Source organism: Carassius gibelio, chromosome B24 (assembly GCF_023724105.1).
Source record: "Carassius gibelio isolate Cgi1373 ecotype wild population from Czech Republic chromosome B24, carGib1.2-hapl.c, whole genome shotgun sequence".
Lineage (NCBI taxonomy): Eukaryota > Metazoa > Chordata > Actinopteri > Cypriniformes > Cyprinidae > Carassius > Carassius gibelio.
In genome coordinates this window covers 12492183-12517596 of record NC_068419.1, presented here as the reverse complement: position 1 = coordinate 12517596, position 25414 = coordinate 12492183, and the positions used below count along the sequence as shown (strand labels likewise).

Genomic DNA, 25414 nt, shown 5'->3' with positions numbered 1-25414 from the left:
CTTCTCTCGAAGATGTTAATAAGCTTATTAGCCAGTGTTTTTAAAGGCAAAAGCTACTCCTCAGAGGAGAGATGTCTCTCTCGCACACGCATTTTTCTTTACTTTGTCCCACTTTTTGTGTCTCCAGAGACAACAGAATGCAGGTCATTAGGTTTTAGGCTTATAGTGCACATACAAGTCTCCATATGTTCAGAAAACATGGCTTTTTACTCGCCCCATACTGTTTTTTTTTTTTTTTTTTTTTTTTATGACCTTCTTTTGTTGCACACAAAATAAATTTGACAAATATTTTTTATCCACAATGAAAGTCTGTGAGGTTCAAAACAGCATTTGTCCAGACCTGTATATAATGAAATGTACTTATTAAAAGTCTTATTTTGTGTTCCACATAAGAAAGTGAGTAAATGAGGACAGAAACGTAATATTTGGGAGAACTATCCCTTGAAGCTATCATTGTTTCTCCACGTCCTCCTCCAGTTTCCAGTTGTTGATGTCTGTTTTCATATTAGTGTTAAAATATGAGCAGCAAATTGCTTGGAGGATGAGGAAAGTGTGTATGTTTGTGCTGACAACGCTGTGAGTGTCTGGCTGTTCTAGACGCGACGTGGATTCAGTAGATGAACTGTCTATGATCTATCCAACTCGACACTGCCTAAGCTACGCCTGCAGCTGTGCAACATGCTCTGTCCTGTCAAGACATCAACCTCATTCATAGCTAGGCTGCAACACTTTGTCTTTCTCTTTTTCTCTCTCGCTCATTCTCTCATTAGCGCCGACTTACAGCCGACTTGTGCGACATTGTGTCTGCTTGCATTTCCTTCGTCTTCTTTTTATGGGACAAATGACATCCCACACGTGTGATTAATTGGTTCCACTGGAGCCGAGTAATTATTTACATTCCCACCCTTTTCATATCTGAGGACTTTATAAAAAAATGGCTAAATGGCTTGCTGATCAAGAGTTGGTCTTTTCTCGTATCATGGCACCCGTATTTTGGTGTTTAATTATACAGCAGATGAAGTGGTTATTATCTTTGTGCCATGACAGCTTGTACTTCAAAACCTGATTTATACTCGCACACACACTGCCATTTGGCTTTCTTAGTCTGGACGTGTGGGAATGTGTCGATTAGTACTGTAGTTGTGTCACAGTTGGCAATACTGGCTAAAGATGTAAAAAAAAATAATAATAATAAATTTAAAAGTTCCAGTAGGACTTTTATACAGGAAGGACACATTGATCAAAAATGACATTTATAATGTTACCGAAAAATCTATTTCACATAAATGCTGTTCTTTTGAGCTTTCCAAAAAAAATTGTATCAAGGATTCCACAAATAAATAACAAGCTCGTTTTTAACATTGATAATAATAGTAATAGTAAAAGTCAGCACATTAGAATAATTTCTGAAGGATCAAGAAAATTTCTGCTGAAAATTAGCTTTGTCATCACAGGAATAAATTGTATTAAAATAGATTTTTTTTTTTTTACTGTTTTTATAAAAAAATGCAGCTTGGTGCAAATAAATGCAGCCTTTTACGGAAACTGTGATACTTTCTGTGATAACTTTGATAATTTTTATTTTACTTTAGAATTCTTTAATCAATATGAAATAAAAAAACTGCATTTTTTAAATATATATATTTTTATATTTTTATATATATTTTTTATATCACAGTTAAGTTAAATATATATTAGTGGTGGGCATAGATACAAAATTTTTTAATCTAGATTTAAAATGGCTCATTTGAATTCTGCCGAAAACATTCAGAATATGTGTGCTACCCAAATAAAATAATGACTAAAAGTAAGTCTAGAACGGGTTTCTCAAGCTAGGTGGTGCATTAGACCATGGGCTCATCTCCTCATTCCAAAATGCATCCCAGAGTGCTTGAGAAAGCTGTGAACTAATTCCACATTGCACAAGCTGCAAACAACCTTACGCCTGTTTCACACATAATCCGTTTGCAGTGCGTATGCATTTTATTTTTTATTTTTTTACGCACCCATGTTAACGGATACCAGCGTTCACACGGTTGCGGTCTTTCAGTGCAGCGATCGTTCACGTACTGAGTAACGGACTGCAAACGTGTCCTGTGTGAGAGCACAAATGAGTATGAGTCCGTGCTCATACACCACATACATAACACACACAGACTGTATACGCACTGCAGACGGAGTATGTGTGAAACAGGCATGCGTCTTGTCGAGGTTTCCATTGGGAAGCTTCTTAAAAAATAAAAATAAAATCCTTGAAGCAAACCCAGTGACTTCAGCTGCATCCATGTTAGCACCTCATGTTTGACGTGGTAATTTCACAGTAGGCATACACACAGGTTTGAAGACTCGTTCTCGCCATCTACAGATTCGGCTGGGTATACATCCGCGCTAAAATATCAAGGTGAAAGTCATCATAGCTCGCCTAGTATAGACCCAGCTCTCAACCCAACTTTGAGAATAGATTAACGGGGATATTTTTTTTTTTAATCGCCCCATAAGAGTCTCCCGTTAACGCAGCACATTAACGCCGATAACGGCGCACCACTAATATATATATATATATATATATATATATATATATTGCAGTTATCACATTTTTTTTATTAGATAATAGCCCCATCCATTTTTGGAGGCCCACTAAAATGGCAAATCCTGCCCGTAAATGAACCCAGAATAGACATGCGCCTTTACAGTCATGAGTGTGAACCCTATTTATTTAAAAAGGTGAGCGCGTTCAACTGTTGAAGGGCTTCAATACTACAATGCTGACGTGCAGCTGGGGATCGTGATAGTGTAATTTGCTGCAGGTTTTTCCCAACTCTTGGAGGCCAAGCGTGTAATTAAACCTCTAAAAAATGTCAAATGTTCAGAGCGACAGGCATTATGGGTCTTATCGCCGTACCTCCAGGGGTGTGGGTATTTGTGTACAGTATGCATGGGTGATAGGTGGTATATGATGGGTTAATGTGAACCGCATGCCTTTCAATCCAGTTTGTGTCACATTAAGCATATACGTAGCAATTAGCATCAACGACGGGGCACCTGAAATGTCAGTCAGCCTGTGTTTCAATGCCTGCTTTAAACAGATTTGTACAACTTTGGAACACATTTGATTTCTCTTGTCATCTCTTTTGAGAGCCTGTGAAGGTTTGCATCTTTAAAAGGCTCCTGTGATGCGGGGGAGGCTCACTGCCTGTGTCACGCTCTGGCATTTAAATGCCTCCAAAAACCAAAGCTTTGTGGAGCATGTGGAAAATGTCTTAATACTGTCAACTAAAAATGGTTTGTGTTATAAGTTGGAATCAATAAGGCTTTGTGACAAAACAGCCTAGCTTCGTCTTTCACAGCAAAGGAGACTTTATTAAATGTGCAGCGTTTCGTTTAAGTATCAAGTTGGTTTTCGATGTTAAATGTGGATAAATGAAAGAACTGAGGTATCTGGTTACAGTATTTGACATCTTTTGAGATCTCTTCTAGAACTTTAGAGGAGACACTTGAGGGTCTTTTTCTTGGAAGAAAATAAGAGTCAAGCAGTTGTCTTCATTTGCAACTGAGACTTAAGGGTTTTCATACTAGGATCGAAGGAAAGAAAAATGTAGAGAAATGTAGAGAGAGAAATGTAAAAATAAAGACGTTTCAAGTCTGTCACTGTTAAATAATAATAAAAATAATGTAAAAAATGTAGTATTAATATTTATACATCCAACATAATGTTAGTGTTTGCATTCATAATTTCCAATGAATTTTATATATGCTGTGTATGTGTAATATATATATATATATATATATATATATATATATATATATATATATATATATATATATATATATATATAATTTATTTTTTATTTATTTTTTCAAAGGGGCATTTTGAACTAAAGTGAGAGTAAAGGTATTTTATTATGTTAAAAAGATGTCAAAAATACAGTTTATTTTGTTTTTTACTTTTTACTTTTTTATGATGCTGTGCTTTTTCAAGCAGAGTCTGTTGTCAGCTCACAGACCCTCACAGTGAGAGCTCACCGTCGCTTCTTCTGTTTGGCAGCACCGTTCATGTTCTCTTCTGGGGGGATTCTGCAGCACAGGATGATGACTTTATCCATCAGTGATAGTTTCACGAGGAGATAAACACACTGTAAGGGGAGATAGTATTGCACCCAGGGAACCTTGATCCAGGCTAGAGTGCTGGTATTGCTCTTGAAATCTTAATGTTGTATCTGTCCCTAACAAATATGTTGTATGTACTGATGATTTATCTTTATAGTCATGTGGAATGTAGACGTCTGATTAAAAAACAAAAAAATAAAGACCGATAGTAGAATGTGTTATCTGCACCTTCATAGTGAAAGGAATAGTTCACCCAAAAATAAACATCTGCTGGAAATGTTTTCACCCACGGAACATCCAATTGTAGATAGGTTTGTTTCATCTTATGAACACATTTGGAGAAATTCAGCATTACTTCACTTGCTCACCAACTGATCGTCTGCAGTGAATGGATGCCGTCAGAATGAGAGTCCAAACTGCTGATAACAATAATCCAAATGACTCCAGTAGTCCAGTCCATCAATAAATGACTTATAAAAGAATTGTATGTGTGTACTAATTTCCTGTTAAAATACGAGTGCTCTATCTGATTGAAAAAAGTGGTCACATCTGAAAAAGGAGAGAAATTTGCAGATCAAGCGCATTTAATGAGTGAAAACATTCCAAAACAGTTCTAAACAAACAAGTTGGTGGGTTGTGATGCAAGTTGACAACAGAGGTTAGACACTGAAGCGAAATACCATATTTTGGCCAGAAGTTTAATGTTAAAATTTTAATGGAAATCACACAGCTTAACAAATACCTTTGGTTTAAATGTTTATGTGCCTCAGGCTCTTCTTCATGCATTTAAAAATGCTTCATGTGTGAGTGTTTCAATGACCTTGTGATAACGGGTTGGCTCAGGGGGCATTACTCTTGAAGAGAGCCACATAACTACAGAGCTATGGCGTGCTTTCAGTGTCAAAAAAGCTTTGTCTGTTATATATCCAAGGATAGTCAGTACCAGTTCCATCAGAGGCCGTGTAAAGAAACAGACAGTTAAAAATAAAGGCTGGATACCTTGGGAGAGTCAGGGTGTGACGGGCTGAAATTGCTGGGTATGCTGTCCCAGATTTAAATCTGACTTTGTATGTGGCCAGCCAGCCCAAAACTGCTCTTTAACAGTTCCAAAGCTATTGCACTGAACATAACCCTCAATATGTCAGTCTTTAAGTAGTATTGTTTTCGTAACTAGCCTGCAATTGTGGCTGCCTACCCCCAACAAGTAAAATCCAATTCCAACCAAGCCCTCCGTCAATTTCACTCAGTTGTTGGCTGTGAACGTGTGGGAGAAAGGAGAGGTTTCTGTGTGTGTGTTACATATTTTCTGCCTATTTTTATGCATAATATGGACTTAAACAGATCAGCACTTAAGATTTTAAGATAAGCGGTTGGCTGTTATCCGATAGTTGACAGATGTTGTGTGCTCAGATGTGCAATCTGTTAAAACGCTGTTGGTTTAACAGAATGAGAGCTCACTGGACCCAAAAGGAATACTAGATTTGAGATGGAAATGGTTCTGTTTGGCTGAGAAAAATATCAGGAGAGGATAAAGAGGTTGCTAGCGGAAAATTCCATTCTCGCATTGAAAAGCAGTAAATGTTTACCGACTGACATGCACACGCTACACCTGGGAAACTGCAGTGATCGGTATTTGCTCAACCGGCTATCACTTTGAAGGCTATTTTATTATTTTTTTTTTAAATTATTATTATTATTCAGGTTTGCCTCTGATTTCTTCTTTGTCAATTCCAGGAGAAATTCAAAGATTTTGGTTGGGCATTATTTTTTTTATTTTTTTATTTTTTATGAAAACAAAATGGCTTGCTGTGCAGCAAAGCCATTATTTGTATCTTTATAAAGATCTAAGCTATGGCAAAATTATTTGTATCTGTATTTGGATAAAATTGGATGTGGAGACAACTGCATCAAAATTAAATGAAAAGCCACATTTTTATATGTAGGTGTCTATTCCATTTAAAATTATAGATTCTCTGCATTGTATAACTAATACAATTATTTATTGTTCTTTATTACAACCTTCAAGCTTAAAATATAAAGGCGACAATATAACTGTATGTCAGATTTAAATTTCTATTTCATTTAAATTGAATTTTTTTTTTTTTACAGGCGACTGTTTACATTATTTTAACCCAAAATCATTCTAATTCCACATCTTAATTTCCTATTATTTCTTAGTATATTTATATCTTAGCATCATGTATTAGTTTCATGTATTATGTATCCCACCGAATAATAAGGAGACTTCAATTTGTTCACGGTTTAGTCTTCTATTCAGTTGGTTTTATGAATTTTCAATAATGTTTTTAATGTGTCATTATAAAGTATCAGTGTGATTGCTGGATATAAGTCTGATAAATATATTTTCTTTCAATTATTATGTGATTTAAAGAAATTATTGATGTCTTTCTGAATATAAGGTAGTAAATTTCAGGCAAATCTTTACCAGGTAGGGTTTTGCTTATCTTTGTTAAACACTTCTGCGCTTCTATAAAAGTTATTTCTCTACATTTTCAAAATATATTTAAAAAGCCCTTAGTAGCCAGTAAGAAGGATAACACTAGCATATCTAAACGTTCCCTTTTGCTTCACATTGTATACAGTGCATTAAAATGCTGGTTACAAGCTTGAAATGTTTTTCAGGGACACTCTTCCTCTCTAAATATGCAATTTTTGGCTGGAATAAGCAGTAATGTGGACCAGTATGCTAAAACCCAGAAGTCTGACCACGTGTGTGAGCACATTCACAATCACCAGCTGAGAATAACTCATCAAGTCACCTGTCTGGATGTCACAGCTCATGAATGTACAATTGCCATCACTTAGGAAACCCTTGCATTGATGTCAGTTCTAACCGGGATGGCCAATTGGGATATTTCTCCAGATGGAGAGGGCTAATTCAGACACCACGACTGAGCCTTATTCAATCCTCGAGAGCTTGTATAAAAATGCCCCTTTATTTATGCTTTGTGTGTATTGACGCCTGGAGGAAGCCTGAACCAGACGACCTGCGCTTTGCCTTTTTCTGGACCAGATGTTGCTAATGCCTCCTGAATCCAGTTGCCTCGGGGGTGTTGGTAAAAAAAATATCCATTTTAGTGGAGATGTCAGGAATGGCAGGGTGAAAGACAGAGACGGGAGATTGAAATTGATCTACAGAGGAAATAAAAGTTGTCTGCGCTGGTTTGTGTTTCCTTGCTGTCGATCCATAGTGTAGGAAACCTCTATTTCCCGTCGCGTCCCATTATTGGTTTTTCCCTGGGTAAAGTCTGGTGTTTTACAGCGTGTGGGTCTTGTCTGCTTTGTAACGAGAAGATACATCCTCAGGAAGGTGCGATATGTGTGTCTTCTTCCACAAGTGGGTTTGAACTCCACAGAGTTAAGAGCCATCTGTGCAAACATGGAGAAGAACACAACATGGATGTGTAGTAAAGATCACATACTTAGTTCTGCCACACTGTATGTTTATTTAAAGTGTATAATTATAAGCTCTCGCCCGTGGCAATGGATGATAGCTGTGTTAGTCAGCGACCTTGCATGTACGGTGTCTATTGGAAGAATTTATTCACACCCTGGGTGTTTTTAATTTTTTAAATCTGTAATAGTTTAGGTTAATAGGTTTTTATTTGGTTGGCCTTCAAGCTGGTTTGAAATCTAGGTTTTAGTTTTTCTTTTCAGTTGCGGGTATTCATTCTTGCTTAAAAGGATAGTTCACTGAATTGATAAAAAATGTCATCATTTACTCATCTTCATGTTCTCTTCACTTGTTCACTTCTGTAAAAAAAAAAAAAAAAAAAAACACTACATATTTTCCACTTTACAAGATTTTTCAATTACGCTAAGAAGTGTGAATTGCTTGAAACTACAATAAAAACCCATGTTAGACCAATCGCTTGCCTATGCATTGCTCCATGAATACATTATAGGGTTATTGATGTAAGATCATTTTTCACTGTTTTTTGTTGTTGTTTTGTCATTGTTGGTAGTTATTTTGCATGTGGGAAATTAGAAAATTTGACAAAATTGACACAAGAAGTTACTTACAGTTAAGACGGTAGCTAGTTGAGAGACAATAGATGACTGCATCAAGTTCTGAACAATTCCTATTCTTACAGTGTTTCCATGCTGTTGAATAGTTCAAAAAGAATTAAGGATTAACATTTTGTGGTTTTGCATATACTTTGCCTACCTTTCAAAATATGTTATGTGTTTGAAAGACGTAAAAATACATACGTATAAATACAGTAAAGACGATAATATTGTGAAATATTAAAATTTTAAAGGACTGTTTTCTATTTTAGTATATTTTAAAATGTAATTTAATCCTGCGATGGCAAAGCTGAATTTTCATCATCATTACTCCAGTCTTTAATGTCACGTGATTATTCAGAAATCATTATAATATACTGATTTACTGTTCAAAAATTGTATTATCATACTATTATTATCAATGTTGAAAATAGTTGTTATTTTTGCAGACACCATGATCCATATCTTCAGGATTCTTTGATAAATAGAACATTCTAAGGAACAACATTTTTGTATTTTGGACTTATTAATAAGGTATTAATTCTTAAAAAATAAAATCTTACTAATTCCACATTTTTGAATGGTTGTGTATATGTGTTTTAAAGCTATAACATGATGTCATGAACAAATCGTTTTTCTAAATCAGATCTTTTCAGTGATCCATTTCTCAAATATGTTCAGTTGCGAATGCTCTCACTGATTCCATCTGAATCCGAAAAAGAGAAAAAGATTTCCATCTGTTATCATACCAAAGCTATCGTATGGCTTTCAGAAGAGCTGGAATGTAGTGCACGAGTCAAATGGATCACTTTTACATTTCTACATCCTTTTGTGAAGCTTAAAAGCTCCAGTCCTTAAACTAGTACATTATTTAAAAATGTACCTTCTGTGCCACGGAAAAAGGTTGTGAGGATGAATAAATGAGAATAGAGCTTTCATTATTTGGGAGAACTCTCTTTTTTATTCTTCCCTACATTTGGTTCAAGATATAACCATATTTCATTTTATTGCTGAAGATATTCCTGTGGTTCAGCTCTGTGAGCGACTGTAATATGTAGAGGATCCGGTGTTTCTATAGGAATAATTAGATCATATTGACCATGGTGCTCGCCCATTACTACTTGTGTTAGATGAGGACAGTTTGAGCAGGAAGCCACTCAGACCACAGTGTGTATGTGTGAGAGAGAGCATAACCGGTTGTACTGCTGAAGTGTTTCATCACTGTCAACATACATTGTTATTTCCTGCGAGAAAGACACTGGACCACAGCAGGAATATGTCATGTTGTCATTTGCAGCTATGATTAAAGGAAATTCAGCTCTTGTGCGCTGTCTGTTTATGACACCCAACAACCAGCCATTATGTTGTCTCGGTGGTAATTGGTTAAGTTTGTAGGTACCTTTTTTTACCTTTTATTTCAAGTGAAGTGGAGAAAGAGCAGGTATTTATGGATAAGGAATCAGGCAATGTTGTGAGCTGCATTCAAACCAAGGTTATTATAGTTTTGCATTTTCCATTAGTTTTGATTTTTATTTCGTTTTGACTTTTTGTTTTCAAATTCAGTTTAGTTTTAATTAGTTTTTAAAGTGCGTTTGCTAGTTTAGTTTAGATTTTTTGAAAATGCTTAGTTTTAGTTTAGTTTCAGTGTTAGTTTTAGCCTTTTTACGTAATTGGGGTTATTTGTCAGGGGCAAGATTAAAAAAGGTCAGAAAACGTGTTGTGTAATAATTCAACAGAAAATATTCATTCAAAAATAAAACCAGTACATAACATGTACATCTGGACACAAATATGTAAACAGTAAGTGCAAAATGTGTAAGTGACGTGTGCCAGTAAAAAACCTAAAGAGCCAACAGACTAAAGAAGACATACATGAACCGCATGTATTCAACCCAAACAATCTGAGAAAAGAACATGACAAAAAAAATAACTTTAAATACAGCTTTTAATTTTTTTTTTTTTTTTTTGTGAGTGAGAAAGAGAGAGATGGCTTTACAGTACTTCAGTCAAGCAATAATTTTCTATACAAATACCACAGCTGTACGATTTTCACACCCTATACTAAATTTACCCTATACAATAGCCTACTCATCTGGATTGAAGCAGCAAACATTCAGTGCAAGCAACAAATGACATAAACAAATAAACAAACAAAAGTAAAGTAAACAAATGACATAACATAATTTAATATTTGAATCACAGCTTATACAGCGTTTAGTTTTTTTGGCGCAGGGAAAGGAAATGCAGCTGAACGTTATTTCCTCTATGAAAGACATTGACCAAGATGAAAACTAAGGACATTCAATCTATAATTTTATTTTAGTTTTGTCAAACACACATTAGTTTTAGTTATCGTTTTTTTGTAATGTCTCGTTTTTAATTTTATTTCAGTTAACGACAATGTTTTTTCTCACCTAGTTTTGTTCGTTTTCGTTAACCTTGATTCAAACTCATAGTGTCCATATGAGCACCATAACTCGATGTGCAAGGGCATGTATTAGATCTGTATTCAGAGCTGGGTAGATTATTTGCAAACTATAATCTGTTACTGATTCCAAATTAGTTTACCAAAATTTAAATTGGTATCGTAATCCTTTAAATTTTTTGTAATATAATCGATCTACTTTTTGGTTACCTTTGACCTAACTTCTTTATCACATTGATATCATGTATCTTGTACCATATTGATACAACCATATAGAAAGAAAATATATTCCATTTGTTTTGTAATTAGCAATAAGAACTAGGTTTAGTGATTTTAATTGAATTCATAATAATAATAATAATAATAATAATAATAATAATGTATTACTATTGTGTGAATGAGATGTAATCAATAAAAAAATAGCTGTAGTCGGATTAAATGTATTTAAAATGAAATATAATTACAAGTACTTGTAATTTTTGGAATCTGATTACGTAATGCAGATTACATCACTTTCAACCCAGCACTGTCTGTATCTGATTTGAGACTTCCTGGCAAATGAATTCACATAAAAAAACCTTTAATGGATGTTTGCACTTTTCACAGTCAAGTTATTCATCCACATTAAAGTGTTTAAAACCTGCATTGAGCTACAATATAAAATCAGGGGGAATGTTCAAAAGAAATGATGATTTTTAGACTCTAAAAAACTAACATTCACACAAGGAACGAAATTGAATTCCTTATGTACAGTATTTTGCCATTTGATATGTTGTTTATGAGTGTGGGTGCTTGATAATAATGTAACTGAATATCAAATGGGAATTGAACGTAAGAGAAAAACTAAAAAAACGCTGGAAAGCGGTGGCTCCACTCTGTCCAGCATCTACTGACAGGAAACTACTGTGTGTGTGTGTGTGTGTGTGTTCAACAAGGCAAGAAGATGTAAAGCCCTGTTTCCATTCACTACAGACATGAGTCTCCAGACCCATCAACAGGCCATTCAGATCTGCAGTGTGTCAGTTACTGAGTCCCTGTGGTCCCTGCTGATGAGAGCAACTTTGGCGTAATCGAGTTCTGGATTGCCCTTTGTGCAGACTGACTCAATTTCATCTTTACTGTCGTAGTGTAGAGAGGTTATCCCAAGGAAAGGAAGGATGATGGAGTGATTTTTGATTGACAAGCATTGCGGCACAAGTGCTAGTCGTGCTTCAAAGTCAATCCAGGAAGACCCGCAGTCGGTTTTTTTTATTTATTTATCAGGGTCAGACAGCTCTCAGTTTTCATCAAAAATATCTTAATTTGTCCCAAATAAACAGTGGTTCTGAGGCACTCACAGAACTTGCTATCCATTAAAAACATGCCAACATGTTTCGGCCTCTGTGGCCTTTTTCAGGGCAAATTCAAAACATCTTAATTTGTGTTCCGAAGATTTGAAACGACATGAGGGTGAGTAATTAATGACAGAATTTCCACTTTTGGGTGTACTATCCCTTTAAATAGTTTTGTGCAAGGATTAAAGAAAGAAAGAAAGAAAGAAAGAAAGAAAGAAAGAAAGCGCTATTTATAGAATGTGAATATCAGACCTCTGCCCATGAGTCTGAAAGCAATCTATAACACTGTAAGTTTCTCAGGAGTGCAAAACTAGATGGAGTTTTTCTGGCTGCATGTGAGCAGTGTGAGAGGCCCCTGTGGAGTGTGTGTGCTCTGCGGTATGTTCTCTGATAGTCTACGGCTCTTCAGAGGAGCTGGAGTGCTCCCTGTGCTGATTCGTGGAAGTGGGGTCAGAGGTCAAAGATGAGAGTGCAGGAGGTTGGGGAGACGAATGTGACGATCTCAACAGCTGCCGTTTCTTTATCTGGCTGCACTCTCTGCCTGATGCTCTGTTACTCTGTCATGTTAATCACAGTTATATATCAGTATATGTCACTTTTAATAAAAATATAAAGCAGTTTAAAGTTGAAACTAATTAAGGTTAAGGCCCAAAAACAAGTCTGCTGGAAAACCTTTGTTGAGACCCTATGCTCCACCATGGAGCCATTGGAATAGGAGGAGAATGTTTTTGAAAGGTACAGCTTAAAGGCTCCATTTATTTGTTCAAAAGTGCAGTAAAACAGTAATAATTTGAGATATTATTACAATTAAAAAGAACTGTTTTCTATTTAAATATTTTTACATTTAGTTTATTCATGTAGAATGGAAACTGATACATTATCGTTCAAGTGTTTTTGATACGTTTTGTTTAAAGAATAAAAAACATAGAAATTAACATGTTTGCATTAAATTAATCAAAAGTCACAATAAAGACATTTATAGTATGATGGTATAAATTATTTCTATTTTATTTCAAATAAATTGTTGCTGTTGTTTTGAACTTCATATTCATCAGAGAATCCACCAAAAATATATCAAGGTTTCCACAAAAATATTCAGTAGCAAAAAAAAAAAGAAAAAGAAAAACACTGTGTTCTTCCACATTATTTGGTAATACTGCATTATTTGTTAAATTATTGTGTGATCAAATCTGATCAGTCAATCCTCATATTTTGCTGCATATTTTTACGTAATGACCACTAAACTGTTTAATTTATTGTGATGTGATGGTTTCATGATGCTTTCTTCTCATGGTATTAAAATGTATATATTTCCTGTAAAAAGTGAGAGAATATACAGTGCGATCAGCCAGTCATTATCATCAGGTCCTGCCTTTAAGTAATGATCTGTTACATAATGATTTTTTAAGATTAATTATTAATGAAGCTTATGAAAGTTATTATAAAGTTTAACCAACGAAATCAATCAAACCTTATCGCGCTCGTTCAGTCATTCTCTAATTTTCTCTTCAGATTTCCGTGGCAGATGCCCAGCGCCCTATGCTCCTGCCCCAGCAGTTCTGAGCAGAGTCCCCTGGACCCCCATGGCTCCCCCCGTGGAGGGAACGCCCCTGGCCCGCTACCTCGTCCTGCTGCACAGCCTGCTGCTGCTGTTGCCCAGAGGAGTGCCCTGCCGGGGGGCCACACGGGCCCCGGAGTCCCCCTGCCATAGAGCTGAACACCCACTCATCTCTCACACAGGTCAGCATTTGTATCCCACACAACACAGCATGACAGCACGTTACAGGAGACCTCTGGACTTCATTTTGCATGTTAATTAATGGAGCTTGCTGAGATAAGCACCACTATTAGTATCTGCTTGATAATTTATGATATATCGAATACTGTTTCCGGGTCCAAGCAATTGCTCCATTTCAAGTGTACTAGATACTCTACTCTCTACAGCTGTTCATGAGCGCTATTCATTAATAGCACAACTTTTTAAAAAACTCACAGTGTACACAACAGTCTCCACACTCAAGACAATAGTATTTTAATGATTTAGAAAAGATGAATCGGCCAAACAAGTTTATTTTTCAGCAATGCTACAGGTCACATAGAGTGTATAATAGCACTTTATGTTATTTGCTTTTGGGATTTGATAAATCTGGACCCAGAAACAGTAATGTACAGTATGGTGTGTTAACAGGATCAGATTCCTGAAGTTTAGAATTAATAGTTTGGATTTGAACCTGTGGAAACATTTGACTTATAATACCTAAAATATACTTTATTGCAAGTTTATAATCCTACTTTTTAATAAATATGAAATTTATTGCAAGTCTATAATCTTTAATTATATATATATATATATATATATATATATATATATATATATATATATATATATATATAATATGTGTGTGTGTGTGTATGTATATTTCATTTAAACATTAAAATGTACTGAAATGTAATACACAAAATATATAAAAATATATTAGTTAAATTACTTAGGAAAATATGTTTATTTAGTTGATTTCCTTTGTATACAGTTTTCTTTCCATACATCTATTCTCATACATCTATTCTCATTTTCATACATCTATTTTTTAAATAGTTGGTCCTGTGTTGTAAATTGTCCTTGAGCTATGCTTTCTGAATGACTACAGAACTAAATGCTTTTTTATTTTTTATGTGTGTTATGGACTAAATCATGGAGACCTACTGTAATAGCATTGATAAACTCAGTCACCTTCCCCTAGTTTAAATTACAGGACTCCCTTCCCTGGAGAACATGTATTATAATCAATGTAAATTCAGCAGGCGGATTTCAGTAAGTAATTGTAGAGCTGAATGTCAAAGGCAAAGGGGGTCTATTGGGGCTAATGGAGTGGAAAGACAAGGTCAGTGTTTTAGCTTAGTGATCAGCTCTGACTGGAAGTGAACTCCTGGAGAACCGAGCTGTCTGTAAGCACAACCTAGTGAGTAGTAACACAGACTAGTAGCTCATTGACCCATTGATTTTTAAGATGTGTTTTCTTATGGCTGTTCACCATCTGTGTTACAGAATGAGTGTGAATTTCAATGTCTAACACCCGTCTCGCACACACAAATGGAACACAAACCTTTTAATTAGCACCCCATTCATTAAATATGCACAGTGAGTGCAGTGGTAATGGCGTTTATGCCCAGCAGGGACAGGGAGGTCTGTCGCACACACACTCTTCATTCCAAGCCCCTTACAGTCCATTGGCACCGTTCTGAAAATGCAATTCTTATGGTTGCTCAAATAATCTCAGTTCTCCCTGTTTGACTGAGCTTTTGAATCAAAGCTTTCAGATCATTGAACAAGCCCCAGACTGCACATTTAGCAGCTGCCCTGCTGCAAAACCAAATACCTGCACGCCAGCTTTCACAAACAGAATCCCTTCTTCAGTGAAAACATTTATTCAGAAAGCACTGGGATCTGCAGGCACTGGCTTTTCGCAGGTTTTCTCTTATGTGTTTGTTGAACCGCTCCACTCGGTTTCTAAAATAAGCCTTGAACTCTGTATGCTCTTTATGGCCCCAGTTCTCATCTGGAGTTCAGATTATGCTGTTTTCCGAACGAGCTCCTGTATTTAGTGGTAAATACATTGGATTTAGTTACAGCTGCAAAATTACTCTATATATGTCTGTGAATTTGTGTGTGTCTGTGAATATGTGTGTGTGTGTGTGTGTGTGTGTATATGTATATTTCAATTAAAATAAAAAACAATAAATACATTTAAACATGTTAACACATTTACAAAGATTGTATTACGTATTTAAGTTATTCTAATACATTACAAATCTTTTTCTTTACTTTTCTGCATGTAGTTTTCTAATCTATAGGTAGTTTTTATGCTGTATGGTAATACATATATAGAATAGATTTTTACATTTAAAAATTTTTACTTAATAGGAATTCTTGTTTTAATGATTTCATTGTTTATTGATTGATTTAATGTCAATTTAAATAAAATGCTTTTCTTAATGTATTAAATAGGAGTTCTTATATATCTTTCTTTTCTTTCATTCTTTCTCAATATATAGTTTATGTACTAATGTTTATATTAATACCTACATAAAATAGTGAAAAAGTTATTCTATTCGATTTTTGTTCTTATTTTTATTACTTAAAACAATATTTATTAAAAAATGTCAATTAAAACAAATTAATTTAAATGTGTTAATGAATTTTAATATATGTTATTAACATTGTATTCTGTAAAATTCCAAAAATGTACACTGTAAAAACTGTACTGTAAAATTTACAGGATTTTACTGGCAAAAAAAGTTGCCAATAAAATCCTGTAAAAATGATGTTAATTGCTGTAAAAATGGATTACAGGACATTACTGCAAAACAAATTACAGTTAATTGCTGTATGTGAAAAACAGTAGTTTTTGTATTTCTTTACAGTAACATTGAATTAAACTTGTAGCTTAGTTTACAGCATTATTTTGTAAAGTACAGTACATTATTTCACTAAAGTACAGTATTTACCTGGCAACAAAAGTTGCGAATGAAATCCTGTAAATATATTTTACAGCATTTTTTTGCCATTTCATTAAATTACAGTATTTAACTGGCAACTAAAGATGCGGATTAAATCCTGTAAATACCCCTAAATCCAATATGATGTTTTAATAATTTAACAATGAAACTGCTGTAAAGAATAATTTTAACAGTAAACTATAAAATACTGATATAAATGCATTATCATGAGCTCTATGTTAATACATTTACAAATGAATAAAAACCAAGTCAATGATGTTGCAAATAAGTATTTATTAAAACTGGCAGAAACACATTGCAAGGCTTTTACTGGTAAAATAAAATGTTTAGTCTTTCAATAGTTAAAATCTTATCATAAAAATAACATAGCATCACAAAGTGACTACAAATACCGGTTAAAAAAATAAGCCATAGTCAGAGTAGAACATTAACTTTCTATTCAAAATGCCACTTATACAATACATCAGAATTGACCAGTACTTAAAAGTTTACTCCACCCCAAAATGAAAATCTTTATTAATCACTTACCCCCATGTTGTTCCAAACTCTATTTGAGTAAAAATGGTTTTGCTTTGATCTTTGTTTGGAACTATTTTCGTTAAAGAAATAGAACAACAGTTAATATTGTGTCTAAAAAAGTAAGTAAATTAACTAATTGTTTATTGAACTATGCAATCGTGATTCTCAGCAAAACAGTTCACTTTTTTTGCTACTTACATCATATGTTATAAATAAACTCAACAGTTGAACATTTACCTCATCATGTATTTTCTGTGAGTTTATGTGTGCCGTTAAGCTTGGTTTGATATTGAATGAAACATTAATATAATCAGAATCAGTCTCACGGTTCGATGCTTCCTAAGGTGTTTTTTTTTTTTCTCACTCAAATTTGAGTCAGGCTAACTTGTCCAGTCGGGCATATAAAGCTGTCTTTCACTTAAAAAATTACTCAGACGAGCTTTAATGTCGAGTACAACTACAGAATATGCACAATTACTCATGTACATGTAGTTAGTAATTATAGTAAGGCGTCATGTCAATATGGGACAGTTGAATACATATAAACAAATGAAATTTCACATATTTTTCTGTTTGTCAGTTATTACGACAGATAAAATTTACTATGACAATCGTACGCATTGGGCTTAATGATAAAAGTTAGGTAAACACTACTTTAAATGCTCTCAATAAGAAAATTTTACTTCCAAAAATACAAAACTTGGCCTAACTATGCTATGATAGCAATTCCCAGTTTACTGCACAGAGGTTACCAAGGCCACTTGTCTAAATGTCAGGATAGGAGGCTATTGTGACATACATTAAAGAATAACTAAACCCTAAACCAACTTTTTTTAGTTAATGATCTGTAAGAATGGGGCTTTATTGGTGCTGTTTATTGATTCAAGTAACTTTTTGACATTTGAGTATAAAGTGTTTTAAATCTACAATATATGGTGTAAAAACATCTGAGTGGTGCCCTCTTCAGGTTGAACGGTGGCTACTGCTGTTGATTTTTCCTATTGGATGTTTGCTGTGGTATGTGACATAAGCGGTGGCAGGTGACATAAGCAGTTTCCATCTCACAAAGCCCTTGGTACGAGCTACCATGCCCTTGGCAGTATAAAACCATTTTGTTCCATCAAAATCACTTTAGTGAGTCAGGAGTTGGAATTGCAAGTATTAAAAACGATCAGGATAGAGGAGTATTTTAGCATCTATTTAGCATAGCATTTATATAGTTATTTAGATTATTTTGTGTAGCCTATGTAGTTTATTAGCATAGTTGTAAGTGTAACGTTAGTATTGTTAAAGGTATAGTTAGTTAGTAGCATAGTATTGCATCAGTTAGGATAGCTTCAAGTTAGCGTAGATTTATTTACAGTGGTCAGGATGGTACGTAGGTGTAGTGTAGCTGGTTGCAACAGCACTACTGGACTGCATAGTTTTCCTTGACTTGAAAATTAGGCACCGGTGGTTGCATGCACTTAACCTGGAAGACCAAGAGTTCCCGCCTAGAGTGTGCAAACTGCATTTTACGCGGGATTGCTTTTCCAATGCAATAGAGGTGGAGATGGGCTTCTCCACACAGCTCGCGCTGAAAAGCGACGCAGTATCTTACTCTGAGACTGGCCCCATTCTCTCTTGCGCACCTGCTTCATTAGCATCGTCGGATGCCGATCGCGATGCATGAGTTAAGACCGCAGTTTGAGCCAGCGGCTCGAATTGATATGGCTCAGGCCCTGTCCACAGACACCTCAGCATCCTCTACTTCAGGTGAAGGTGGGGGAGAAGAGTCCTCTACTTCAAATGAACACTTCGTTGCAAAGCTACTTGCGACACTACAGTCACTATCCATTTTAGCGACTCTGACAGCAGCTGTCAATTTATCCATCACTGCGGGTCTCAGGTTCATGCCCCACCCGATCAGCCCCGCACTTGGTTCATCCCCTCTATCTCTGCTGTGCTCTGCGCACTTTTCAGCGCTTTTCAAATATTGGCAGTGGGTGGAGTCAGGCTCTGACCAGTAGTTCAGTTACCCTTTAACTTAAATAAATATAAAAGGATATTTCTTGAGTATAATTAAGTGAACTTACCAGGAATTATGTATAAAGCCTCTAATCTTCAATCGTTCTCGCGCTGCTCCAGTCGGCTGGGTTTCAGATTTGAATGATGCGCGCGAAATCCCATAATGCCACGCTACAATAAGTTAGTGTACAAATGCAGGAGCTACAGTGACAACACCTGCTTCTTGTAAATGAATTACAGTTGACGTGGAAATAAACTGTTAACAACTCTAAAACCTTATTTGACCCATAATGCATTGTGAATTACAGCTGCATCTTGTAAAATGTTTATACAGTAATATTCTGTACAATTTTGCTGTAGAACTAGAAAATACGGCAATTTTTTACAGTGTACTTATATTAATACTTGTACTAATCCTTTATAATTTAAAACGTGTGTACAGCAAATGTTGTTCTCTCATGATAAATTGCTTGCAGTGTTCTCCGTTTTTAAGTCGCTTTGGATTAAAGTGTCTGCTACTTTAATAAATTGAAATGTAAGTTAGATAGATGTCCAAATATCAAATGTCTTCTCGGTATCACCTTTGTGAACCAGAATTCAACGTAAATAAAATAGCTTTTCACACTTAAAATTAATGCCAATTGCATGCTGATTTAATAAACACCTTCTGTTTCTCTGAAATGTCATGTTTTGTGAAATAGTTGCCCCTGTAATTACAGTCAAACACACAGGTGGAGCTGTGCTTATCCTGACAAAGGCTATATAAAGAAGAGTGATTGATGGGCCTCATTTCTTTTTTTTCTTTTCTTTTTTAATCTAAACCTTTCAGACTTTGCCAGGCCACCCAGTAGGACAATTTAGAGTGAATTGAAGGCTGAGAGAAACATTTTGCTCTCTCCTTAAATTTGCCTTTTTGAATCAAGCCTGCAGTCTGCATTTATAGAGGCGAATGTTCCTAGCAGCCTCTTTGAAAAAATCAATAAAAAGGGTTGAGTCACAGAGATGCGTGTCTAAAATCCAGACAAAAAGACAGACACTGAGACCAAGAGACTGTGTTTTCCTAAATGGAACACCTCTGCTCTCTTCTCCAGAGTGCTGTGGGGACATGTTTCTCCGTGGACCGCGTAATCCTTGTCCGTTAGGGAGCAAAAAGTGGGAAGGGCATCACGAACAGTCGGCTTTCCTCTGTGCAAACTATAAAGAAGATAAATATACATCCCCTCAGCCATGCCAGAACTCCAGCACAGCTCCACTGTTAGATCTCTGTATAAAGGCACACTGGTTGACTGTAATGAAATGTTAATATCTGCTCCATGGAGCCGTTGTGCTCTGCTCATAAGTGCCGGTTTGTGTTCTGGACAGATGTTGCACACTCATAGTGAGTCAGGGTTGCATTTTGTTTAGACTTCAGAGAGGGTTTTTTTTTTGTCTTGTTTTTTGTTTTGGGGGGGTGGAAACAAGGTTTTTCTCTTGTTGTCAATGACAGGTTTAAGAAGCAGATGGTTCCCCAAAGGTACAGTACATATCTTATGATGGGTAGGAGTGTTGTCGGTATGGGCTTGTCAGAGCCCTAGCTGCATTGCATGGCTTGGGGGAAAAACAAACCCAACACTAGACTTTTTATTTTGTTTGTTTTATGTTATAAAAATCTTATATACAGTTTCTCGATCATTAATGTTGCTGTTAATGGTTTATTATATAGTTTTCATTGTGTTTGTATGTATTGTTGAAGTTCTGAGTTACATTTTTTATACATTAGCATTAGTTAATGCAGTAGCTCACATGAAATCATAATTAACAATATTTTACAGCATTTATTAATCTTCCTAAATGTTATTTATATATATATATATATATATATATATATATATATATATATATATATATATATATATATATATATATATATATATATATTTAGCATTTAAAATGAAAAGTTCAAACAAAATTTTGTCATTATTTACTCACCTTCATGTTGTTCCCAACCTGTAAATTTATCTTGGGTGCACAAATAAAGATATTTTTAATGAAATCCTAGAGCTTTCTGACACTCCATAGACAGCAACGGAACTGTCATGTTTAAGGATCAGAAAGGTAGTATGGACACCATTAAAATAGTCCATGTGACATCATTTGTTTTCTTTGCGCAAGAAAGTATTCTCATAGCTTTGTTTGGTATCAGAGTGAATCATGGTGCGTTCAAGTCCTCCTGGGAAGTTCGTACGCACGAGGTGGGAAGTCGTGCTTACGGCGGCATGTGCGTTCAAGTAATGATGAAAATAATAATAATGCATTTTATTTCATGGCGCCTTTCAGAACACCCAAGGTCACCTTACAAGCAATATACAGGTCACTGCATAAGACAAAACAAACAACAAACAAACATCATATACATATAAAGTGGATTTAATAAAAGTCACTTTCGTTGGAGCAAGATGGCGGAGTACTTTCTCTTAATTAATAACACAAAAATACAGCAATGTTCTTTAACTCTTGTTCTAGAAAATTAAGAACAAAGACATGTGCATTAGGTATACTTCGTTTTTTAATGTTTTAAATTATTTTGTGAAGCCGTTGCCAACATTATTGTTACAAGTTGCATTGCTATATTATAATGCCATCATATTATGTGTCGATTAACTTACTGCGCTGTAAATTGAAAAGCTTGACAATATCACAGCTAAATACCTTTAAAGGGGGGGTGAAATGCTATTTCATGCATACTGAGTTTTTTACACTGTTAAAGAGTTGGAGTCCCATGCAATGGGAAAAGGAGTGTGTTTTTGGTTGCCAGGGCAAGACAACCCTGCACAGATTACCAAAAGAGAAACAGCATTAAGGGACCAGTGGATGGAGTTTATTTTTACAGAGCATCAACGGAGTTGTGCAAGTGTTTGTGTTTGTTCCCCTGCATTTCGAAGATGCTTGTTTTTCAAACAAGGCCCAGTTTGACGACGGATTTGCACATAGTTTATTTCTTAAGGATAATGCAGTCCCAACGAAAAAGGGTCACGATCGTGTGTTGGAACCGCAGGCGGTGAGTAAAACTGCTTCAAATATCTCTGTGTTGTTAACTTAGCTATCGGCGCGTAAGCACATCAAGTAAACAACATGCGATGTTGTCATCAAACTGCACTTTCCACATGTACAGCTTAAAAAAAAAAAAGACGACAAAGTGGAACTTAGTCATTTTCCAAAACCGCTAAGCAAATATATACAGTTTCAGTACATACCACATAGAGACGCTGTTGTTGCTGCTGCTTTTGTTTAATTTCAGCCTCTGGATCTGATTCTGGATCATAAATATACGCTGAATCTGACTGTTAGCCATGGTTTGTTTTGGTTGGTTTTGTCCTCATGTAATGCCACAGCTTCCAAACGCTATCAAAGCAAAAGCCTACTGGCGCTTGTGATTCTTTAGCTCCGCCCACACGTCACGCCTCCAGCCGGTCGTGTTTTTCCGGGAAAAATCGGTACAGACTATCTTTCTCTTATGAATATAATAAAACTAAAGACTTTTTGGAGTTATGAAGGATGCAGTACTACTCTATAGGTACTCAAGATTAACAGGATATTGAGTGAAAACGAGCATTTCACCCCCCCTTTAATATTTTATATTCTGCCATGTTAATCACTGACATGCCCCCAACTCGTACAGATCGGGGCTTAGAGAAAATCCCAAGCTCCCCACTGGTATTTACGATATTGTGTTGGCGTTCATGTGCATTCAACTTTGAAATACGATTTTAAACGAGATGACTTGAATGCACCATCAGACAACTTAAGATTTGAACAAGAACATGGTTGAAACGTGAGGAGCCGAATTCAACAGAAAGGCCCAAGACAACATGTTTGTAAATCACATTTGTAATTTGTAACATTTGGCAACAATACACACTCTGTGTAAAGTGGTTTTGTCTCATTTTAATTACAATTTTGTGTTGGGCTACTCTCTCTGTAATTTTGGTTAGAAAACTTGTTTAAGAGCAACTTTGCGCCAGAAGACCCCAGCATTTGCACAGCTGCGGCTTGTTAGATGTTGCTTCCCGTACTTAAAGAATCTTTGCAAAGAGCAAACTTATTCATGTCTATTAAAAGAAACAGTCCTTGGGAGTTCAAGAAAACAAGTTTAAGAGCAAACAAAGGCAAGAGTTCTTGCAGTTTTGACAGCCGTGACCTTGAGGTCTTTAAATTGCTTCCATGCTGAGGTTAATTTTTGGAAAGTGCCGAAGTTGTTTTACATCTTTATGTAGGGGATTTACATTTTTCTAATATGTGGAGACTTTTATTTTGATGTTTGTCGTGGGCGCCGCCATTTTGTAGGTTTTGACGAGTTGCGCGGAGAGAGCGAGAGAGCGGAGAAGAGCAGCGGTGAGCTGAAATTGAATGTTGATCTCGGGTAGTCAATCGCGGGAAAAAGTCCCGTTTAGACTCGCGACATATATAAGAGCTGCATGACGTTGCTTCTGAGTCTTCGTGTATATGAACAAGTTTAACGAAGTAAGCGTTAAAATGAGTTTTCTGCCGTGTTCATGCATGAAGCTGGACAAAAGGCCTGTTAGTTTCATTAAGTCTCAGTCACGTAGGAGTTAAACAGTCTCGTGTTTTCTTTGCTTCAAACAGTTTTTGTTTCATTTGTTCAAACGAACTTGAAACAGTGATTGCTGTTACTGATCGTGTGAATTAAGGTTCGCTGAGTCATCGGATAGGGTCGTGCGTTGTTTGTCTTCTCATTGTGCCTCCATCAGCTGGGATTGCGGCCTCGTTGAATCAAGCTGCCGTCGTCAGGATCGCGAGGACAATCGCTGAGGGTTAGTGAGTGAAGAAACAGTACCCTGCCATCCATTGGACATCTTTCAGCACCTCATTCATGAACCAAGAGTGGTGATAAAAATTATTTTCCTCTTTTCCTTCTGAAAACTGGTAAGCAAACTGCCATTTTCTGTAAGTGAGTCATCTGAACTGTGAAATCATACAGATATTTTGATGGAACTGTGATCAGTGAATTTTCCTGCGAAGGGATTCATAGTCTTTCTTTTGTGTACATAACTGAACTTTTTGGGACTGTGAACTCCATATATGGATAGAGTATAACTTTTCACCTTTTTTTTCCTGGATTTTTGAATTGGATCTTGAATTTTTGAGCCGGATTGAAGTGAACTTCAAAGTGTACTTTGTTTGAAAGGTTGAGTTAACTGTGAAACGTTTTGTTTAAGGTTACTTACAATAAGTGACACTGATTCTTACTTTCCTCAGATTGAACTGTAACTGACACAAATCTGTTGATTTTTCATCTCTATTATTTTCAACCTTTATTTTATTTCACTTTGATTTGTCTACACTTGAAATTGTTTTGTAAACTTTGTGAAAACAAGGAAAACGTAATCATTTAAAATCTTGCAGTACAAATAAATGTAAAATTTGTTTGTTAACTGAAAACTGTTTATGCTAATTTTGAGTCACTTATACTAAGGAGTGGGGGCGTCTTACCTATCCTGTTAGATTCAGGGGAGGGCGGGTTTTGCAGTTAACTAGGTTTACCTCCTGAGTTTTCTACATACACACACTTCAGGTGGCTGCCGTGTATTGAGTAAATCCTGAAGCCCACCTCGCTGATTCTTGAGCATTACACATTGCAACACGATAGACACTACATACAACTAGTCTAACAGTTGTACAAAGACTAAAAGCATTGGGTGGGGGGACTAGGATCCTGTTGCTCACTCAGTCATCCTTAGTATAGTGCTGAATATTTCCCCCACAAGGCGGTGGCATGTTCCCCTCCGCCACATATATGCAATTTTTCTATGGCATTCATTGCTAGTGTGGCTCTTTCACATATTTGACTGAATTAATTAAATAATTTTGAAAGAAGATTTTACTTCTACTCATTATTTTGTCACGAAATGACACCTTTAACATATAAAAAGTGTTCACTGTATCCTACAAAGAATGTGGAAATACAAACAGAACCATTAGCTGACATAAGTAGACCATATTAAGTCATCCAAAAGCCCAAAAATAATTTATATATATTGTTATATTAAACTGCTTTTCAGAAACACTGAAGAAATACATTGTGTGTCTCCACATTCACTTACGAGTTCCAGTCTCGCTGAAGTTAGGGCTATCCCATAGAGACATGCAAGATTTATGGAAGAACATTGTGGTAACTGATGCTGCGGATCTTTAGGGAATTCTGGCTTCCTTTTGTATGCTCGAGATGCGCTTCTTCAGAAGAAAAACAACCCTATCAGAGTTAGAGAAAGCTTTGTTGTTTAGCAGAGCTGTTTAACTGATTATTAAAATAAAATAACTTTATTGAAGAAATGTTGTAGATTATATTTAATTCATTTACTAGGTTTGTAAATTATTCTGTATTCATTATTGTTTTGTAAAGCACAAAGGACAAAAAAGGTGTCTGTCTGTCTCTCTGTCTGTCATCTATCTATCTATCCATCCATCCATCCATCCA

General features: G+C 35.7%; 1 protein-coding gene across 4 annotated transcripts in view; it reads left to right on the top strand.

Annotated features, from left to right (window-relative positions):
- Positions 1-25414, top strand: part of LOC128013001 (semaphorin-5A) — a 125107-nt gene that overhangs the window by 21374 nt on the left and 78319 nt on the right. For all 4 annotated transcript variants that reach the window (XR_008183230.1, XM_052595672.1, XM_052595673.1 and 1 more), the window contains exon 2: positions 13408-13635. Coding sequence is in view for 3 of the 4 variants with exons in the window: in XM_052595672.1 (XP_052451632.1) it covers positions 13479-13635 (157 nt within the window). In the remaining variant the exon portion in view is untranslated. The remainder of the gene's footprint in view (positions 1-13407; positions 13636-25414) is intronic.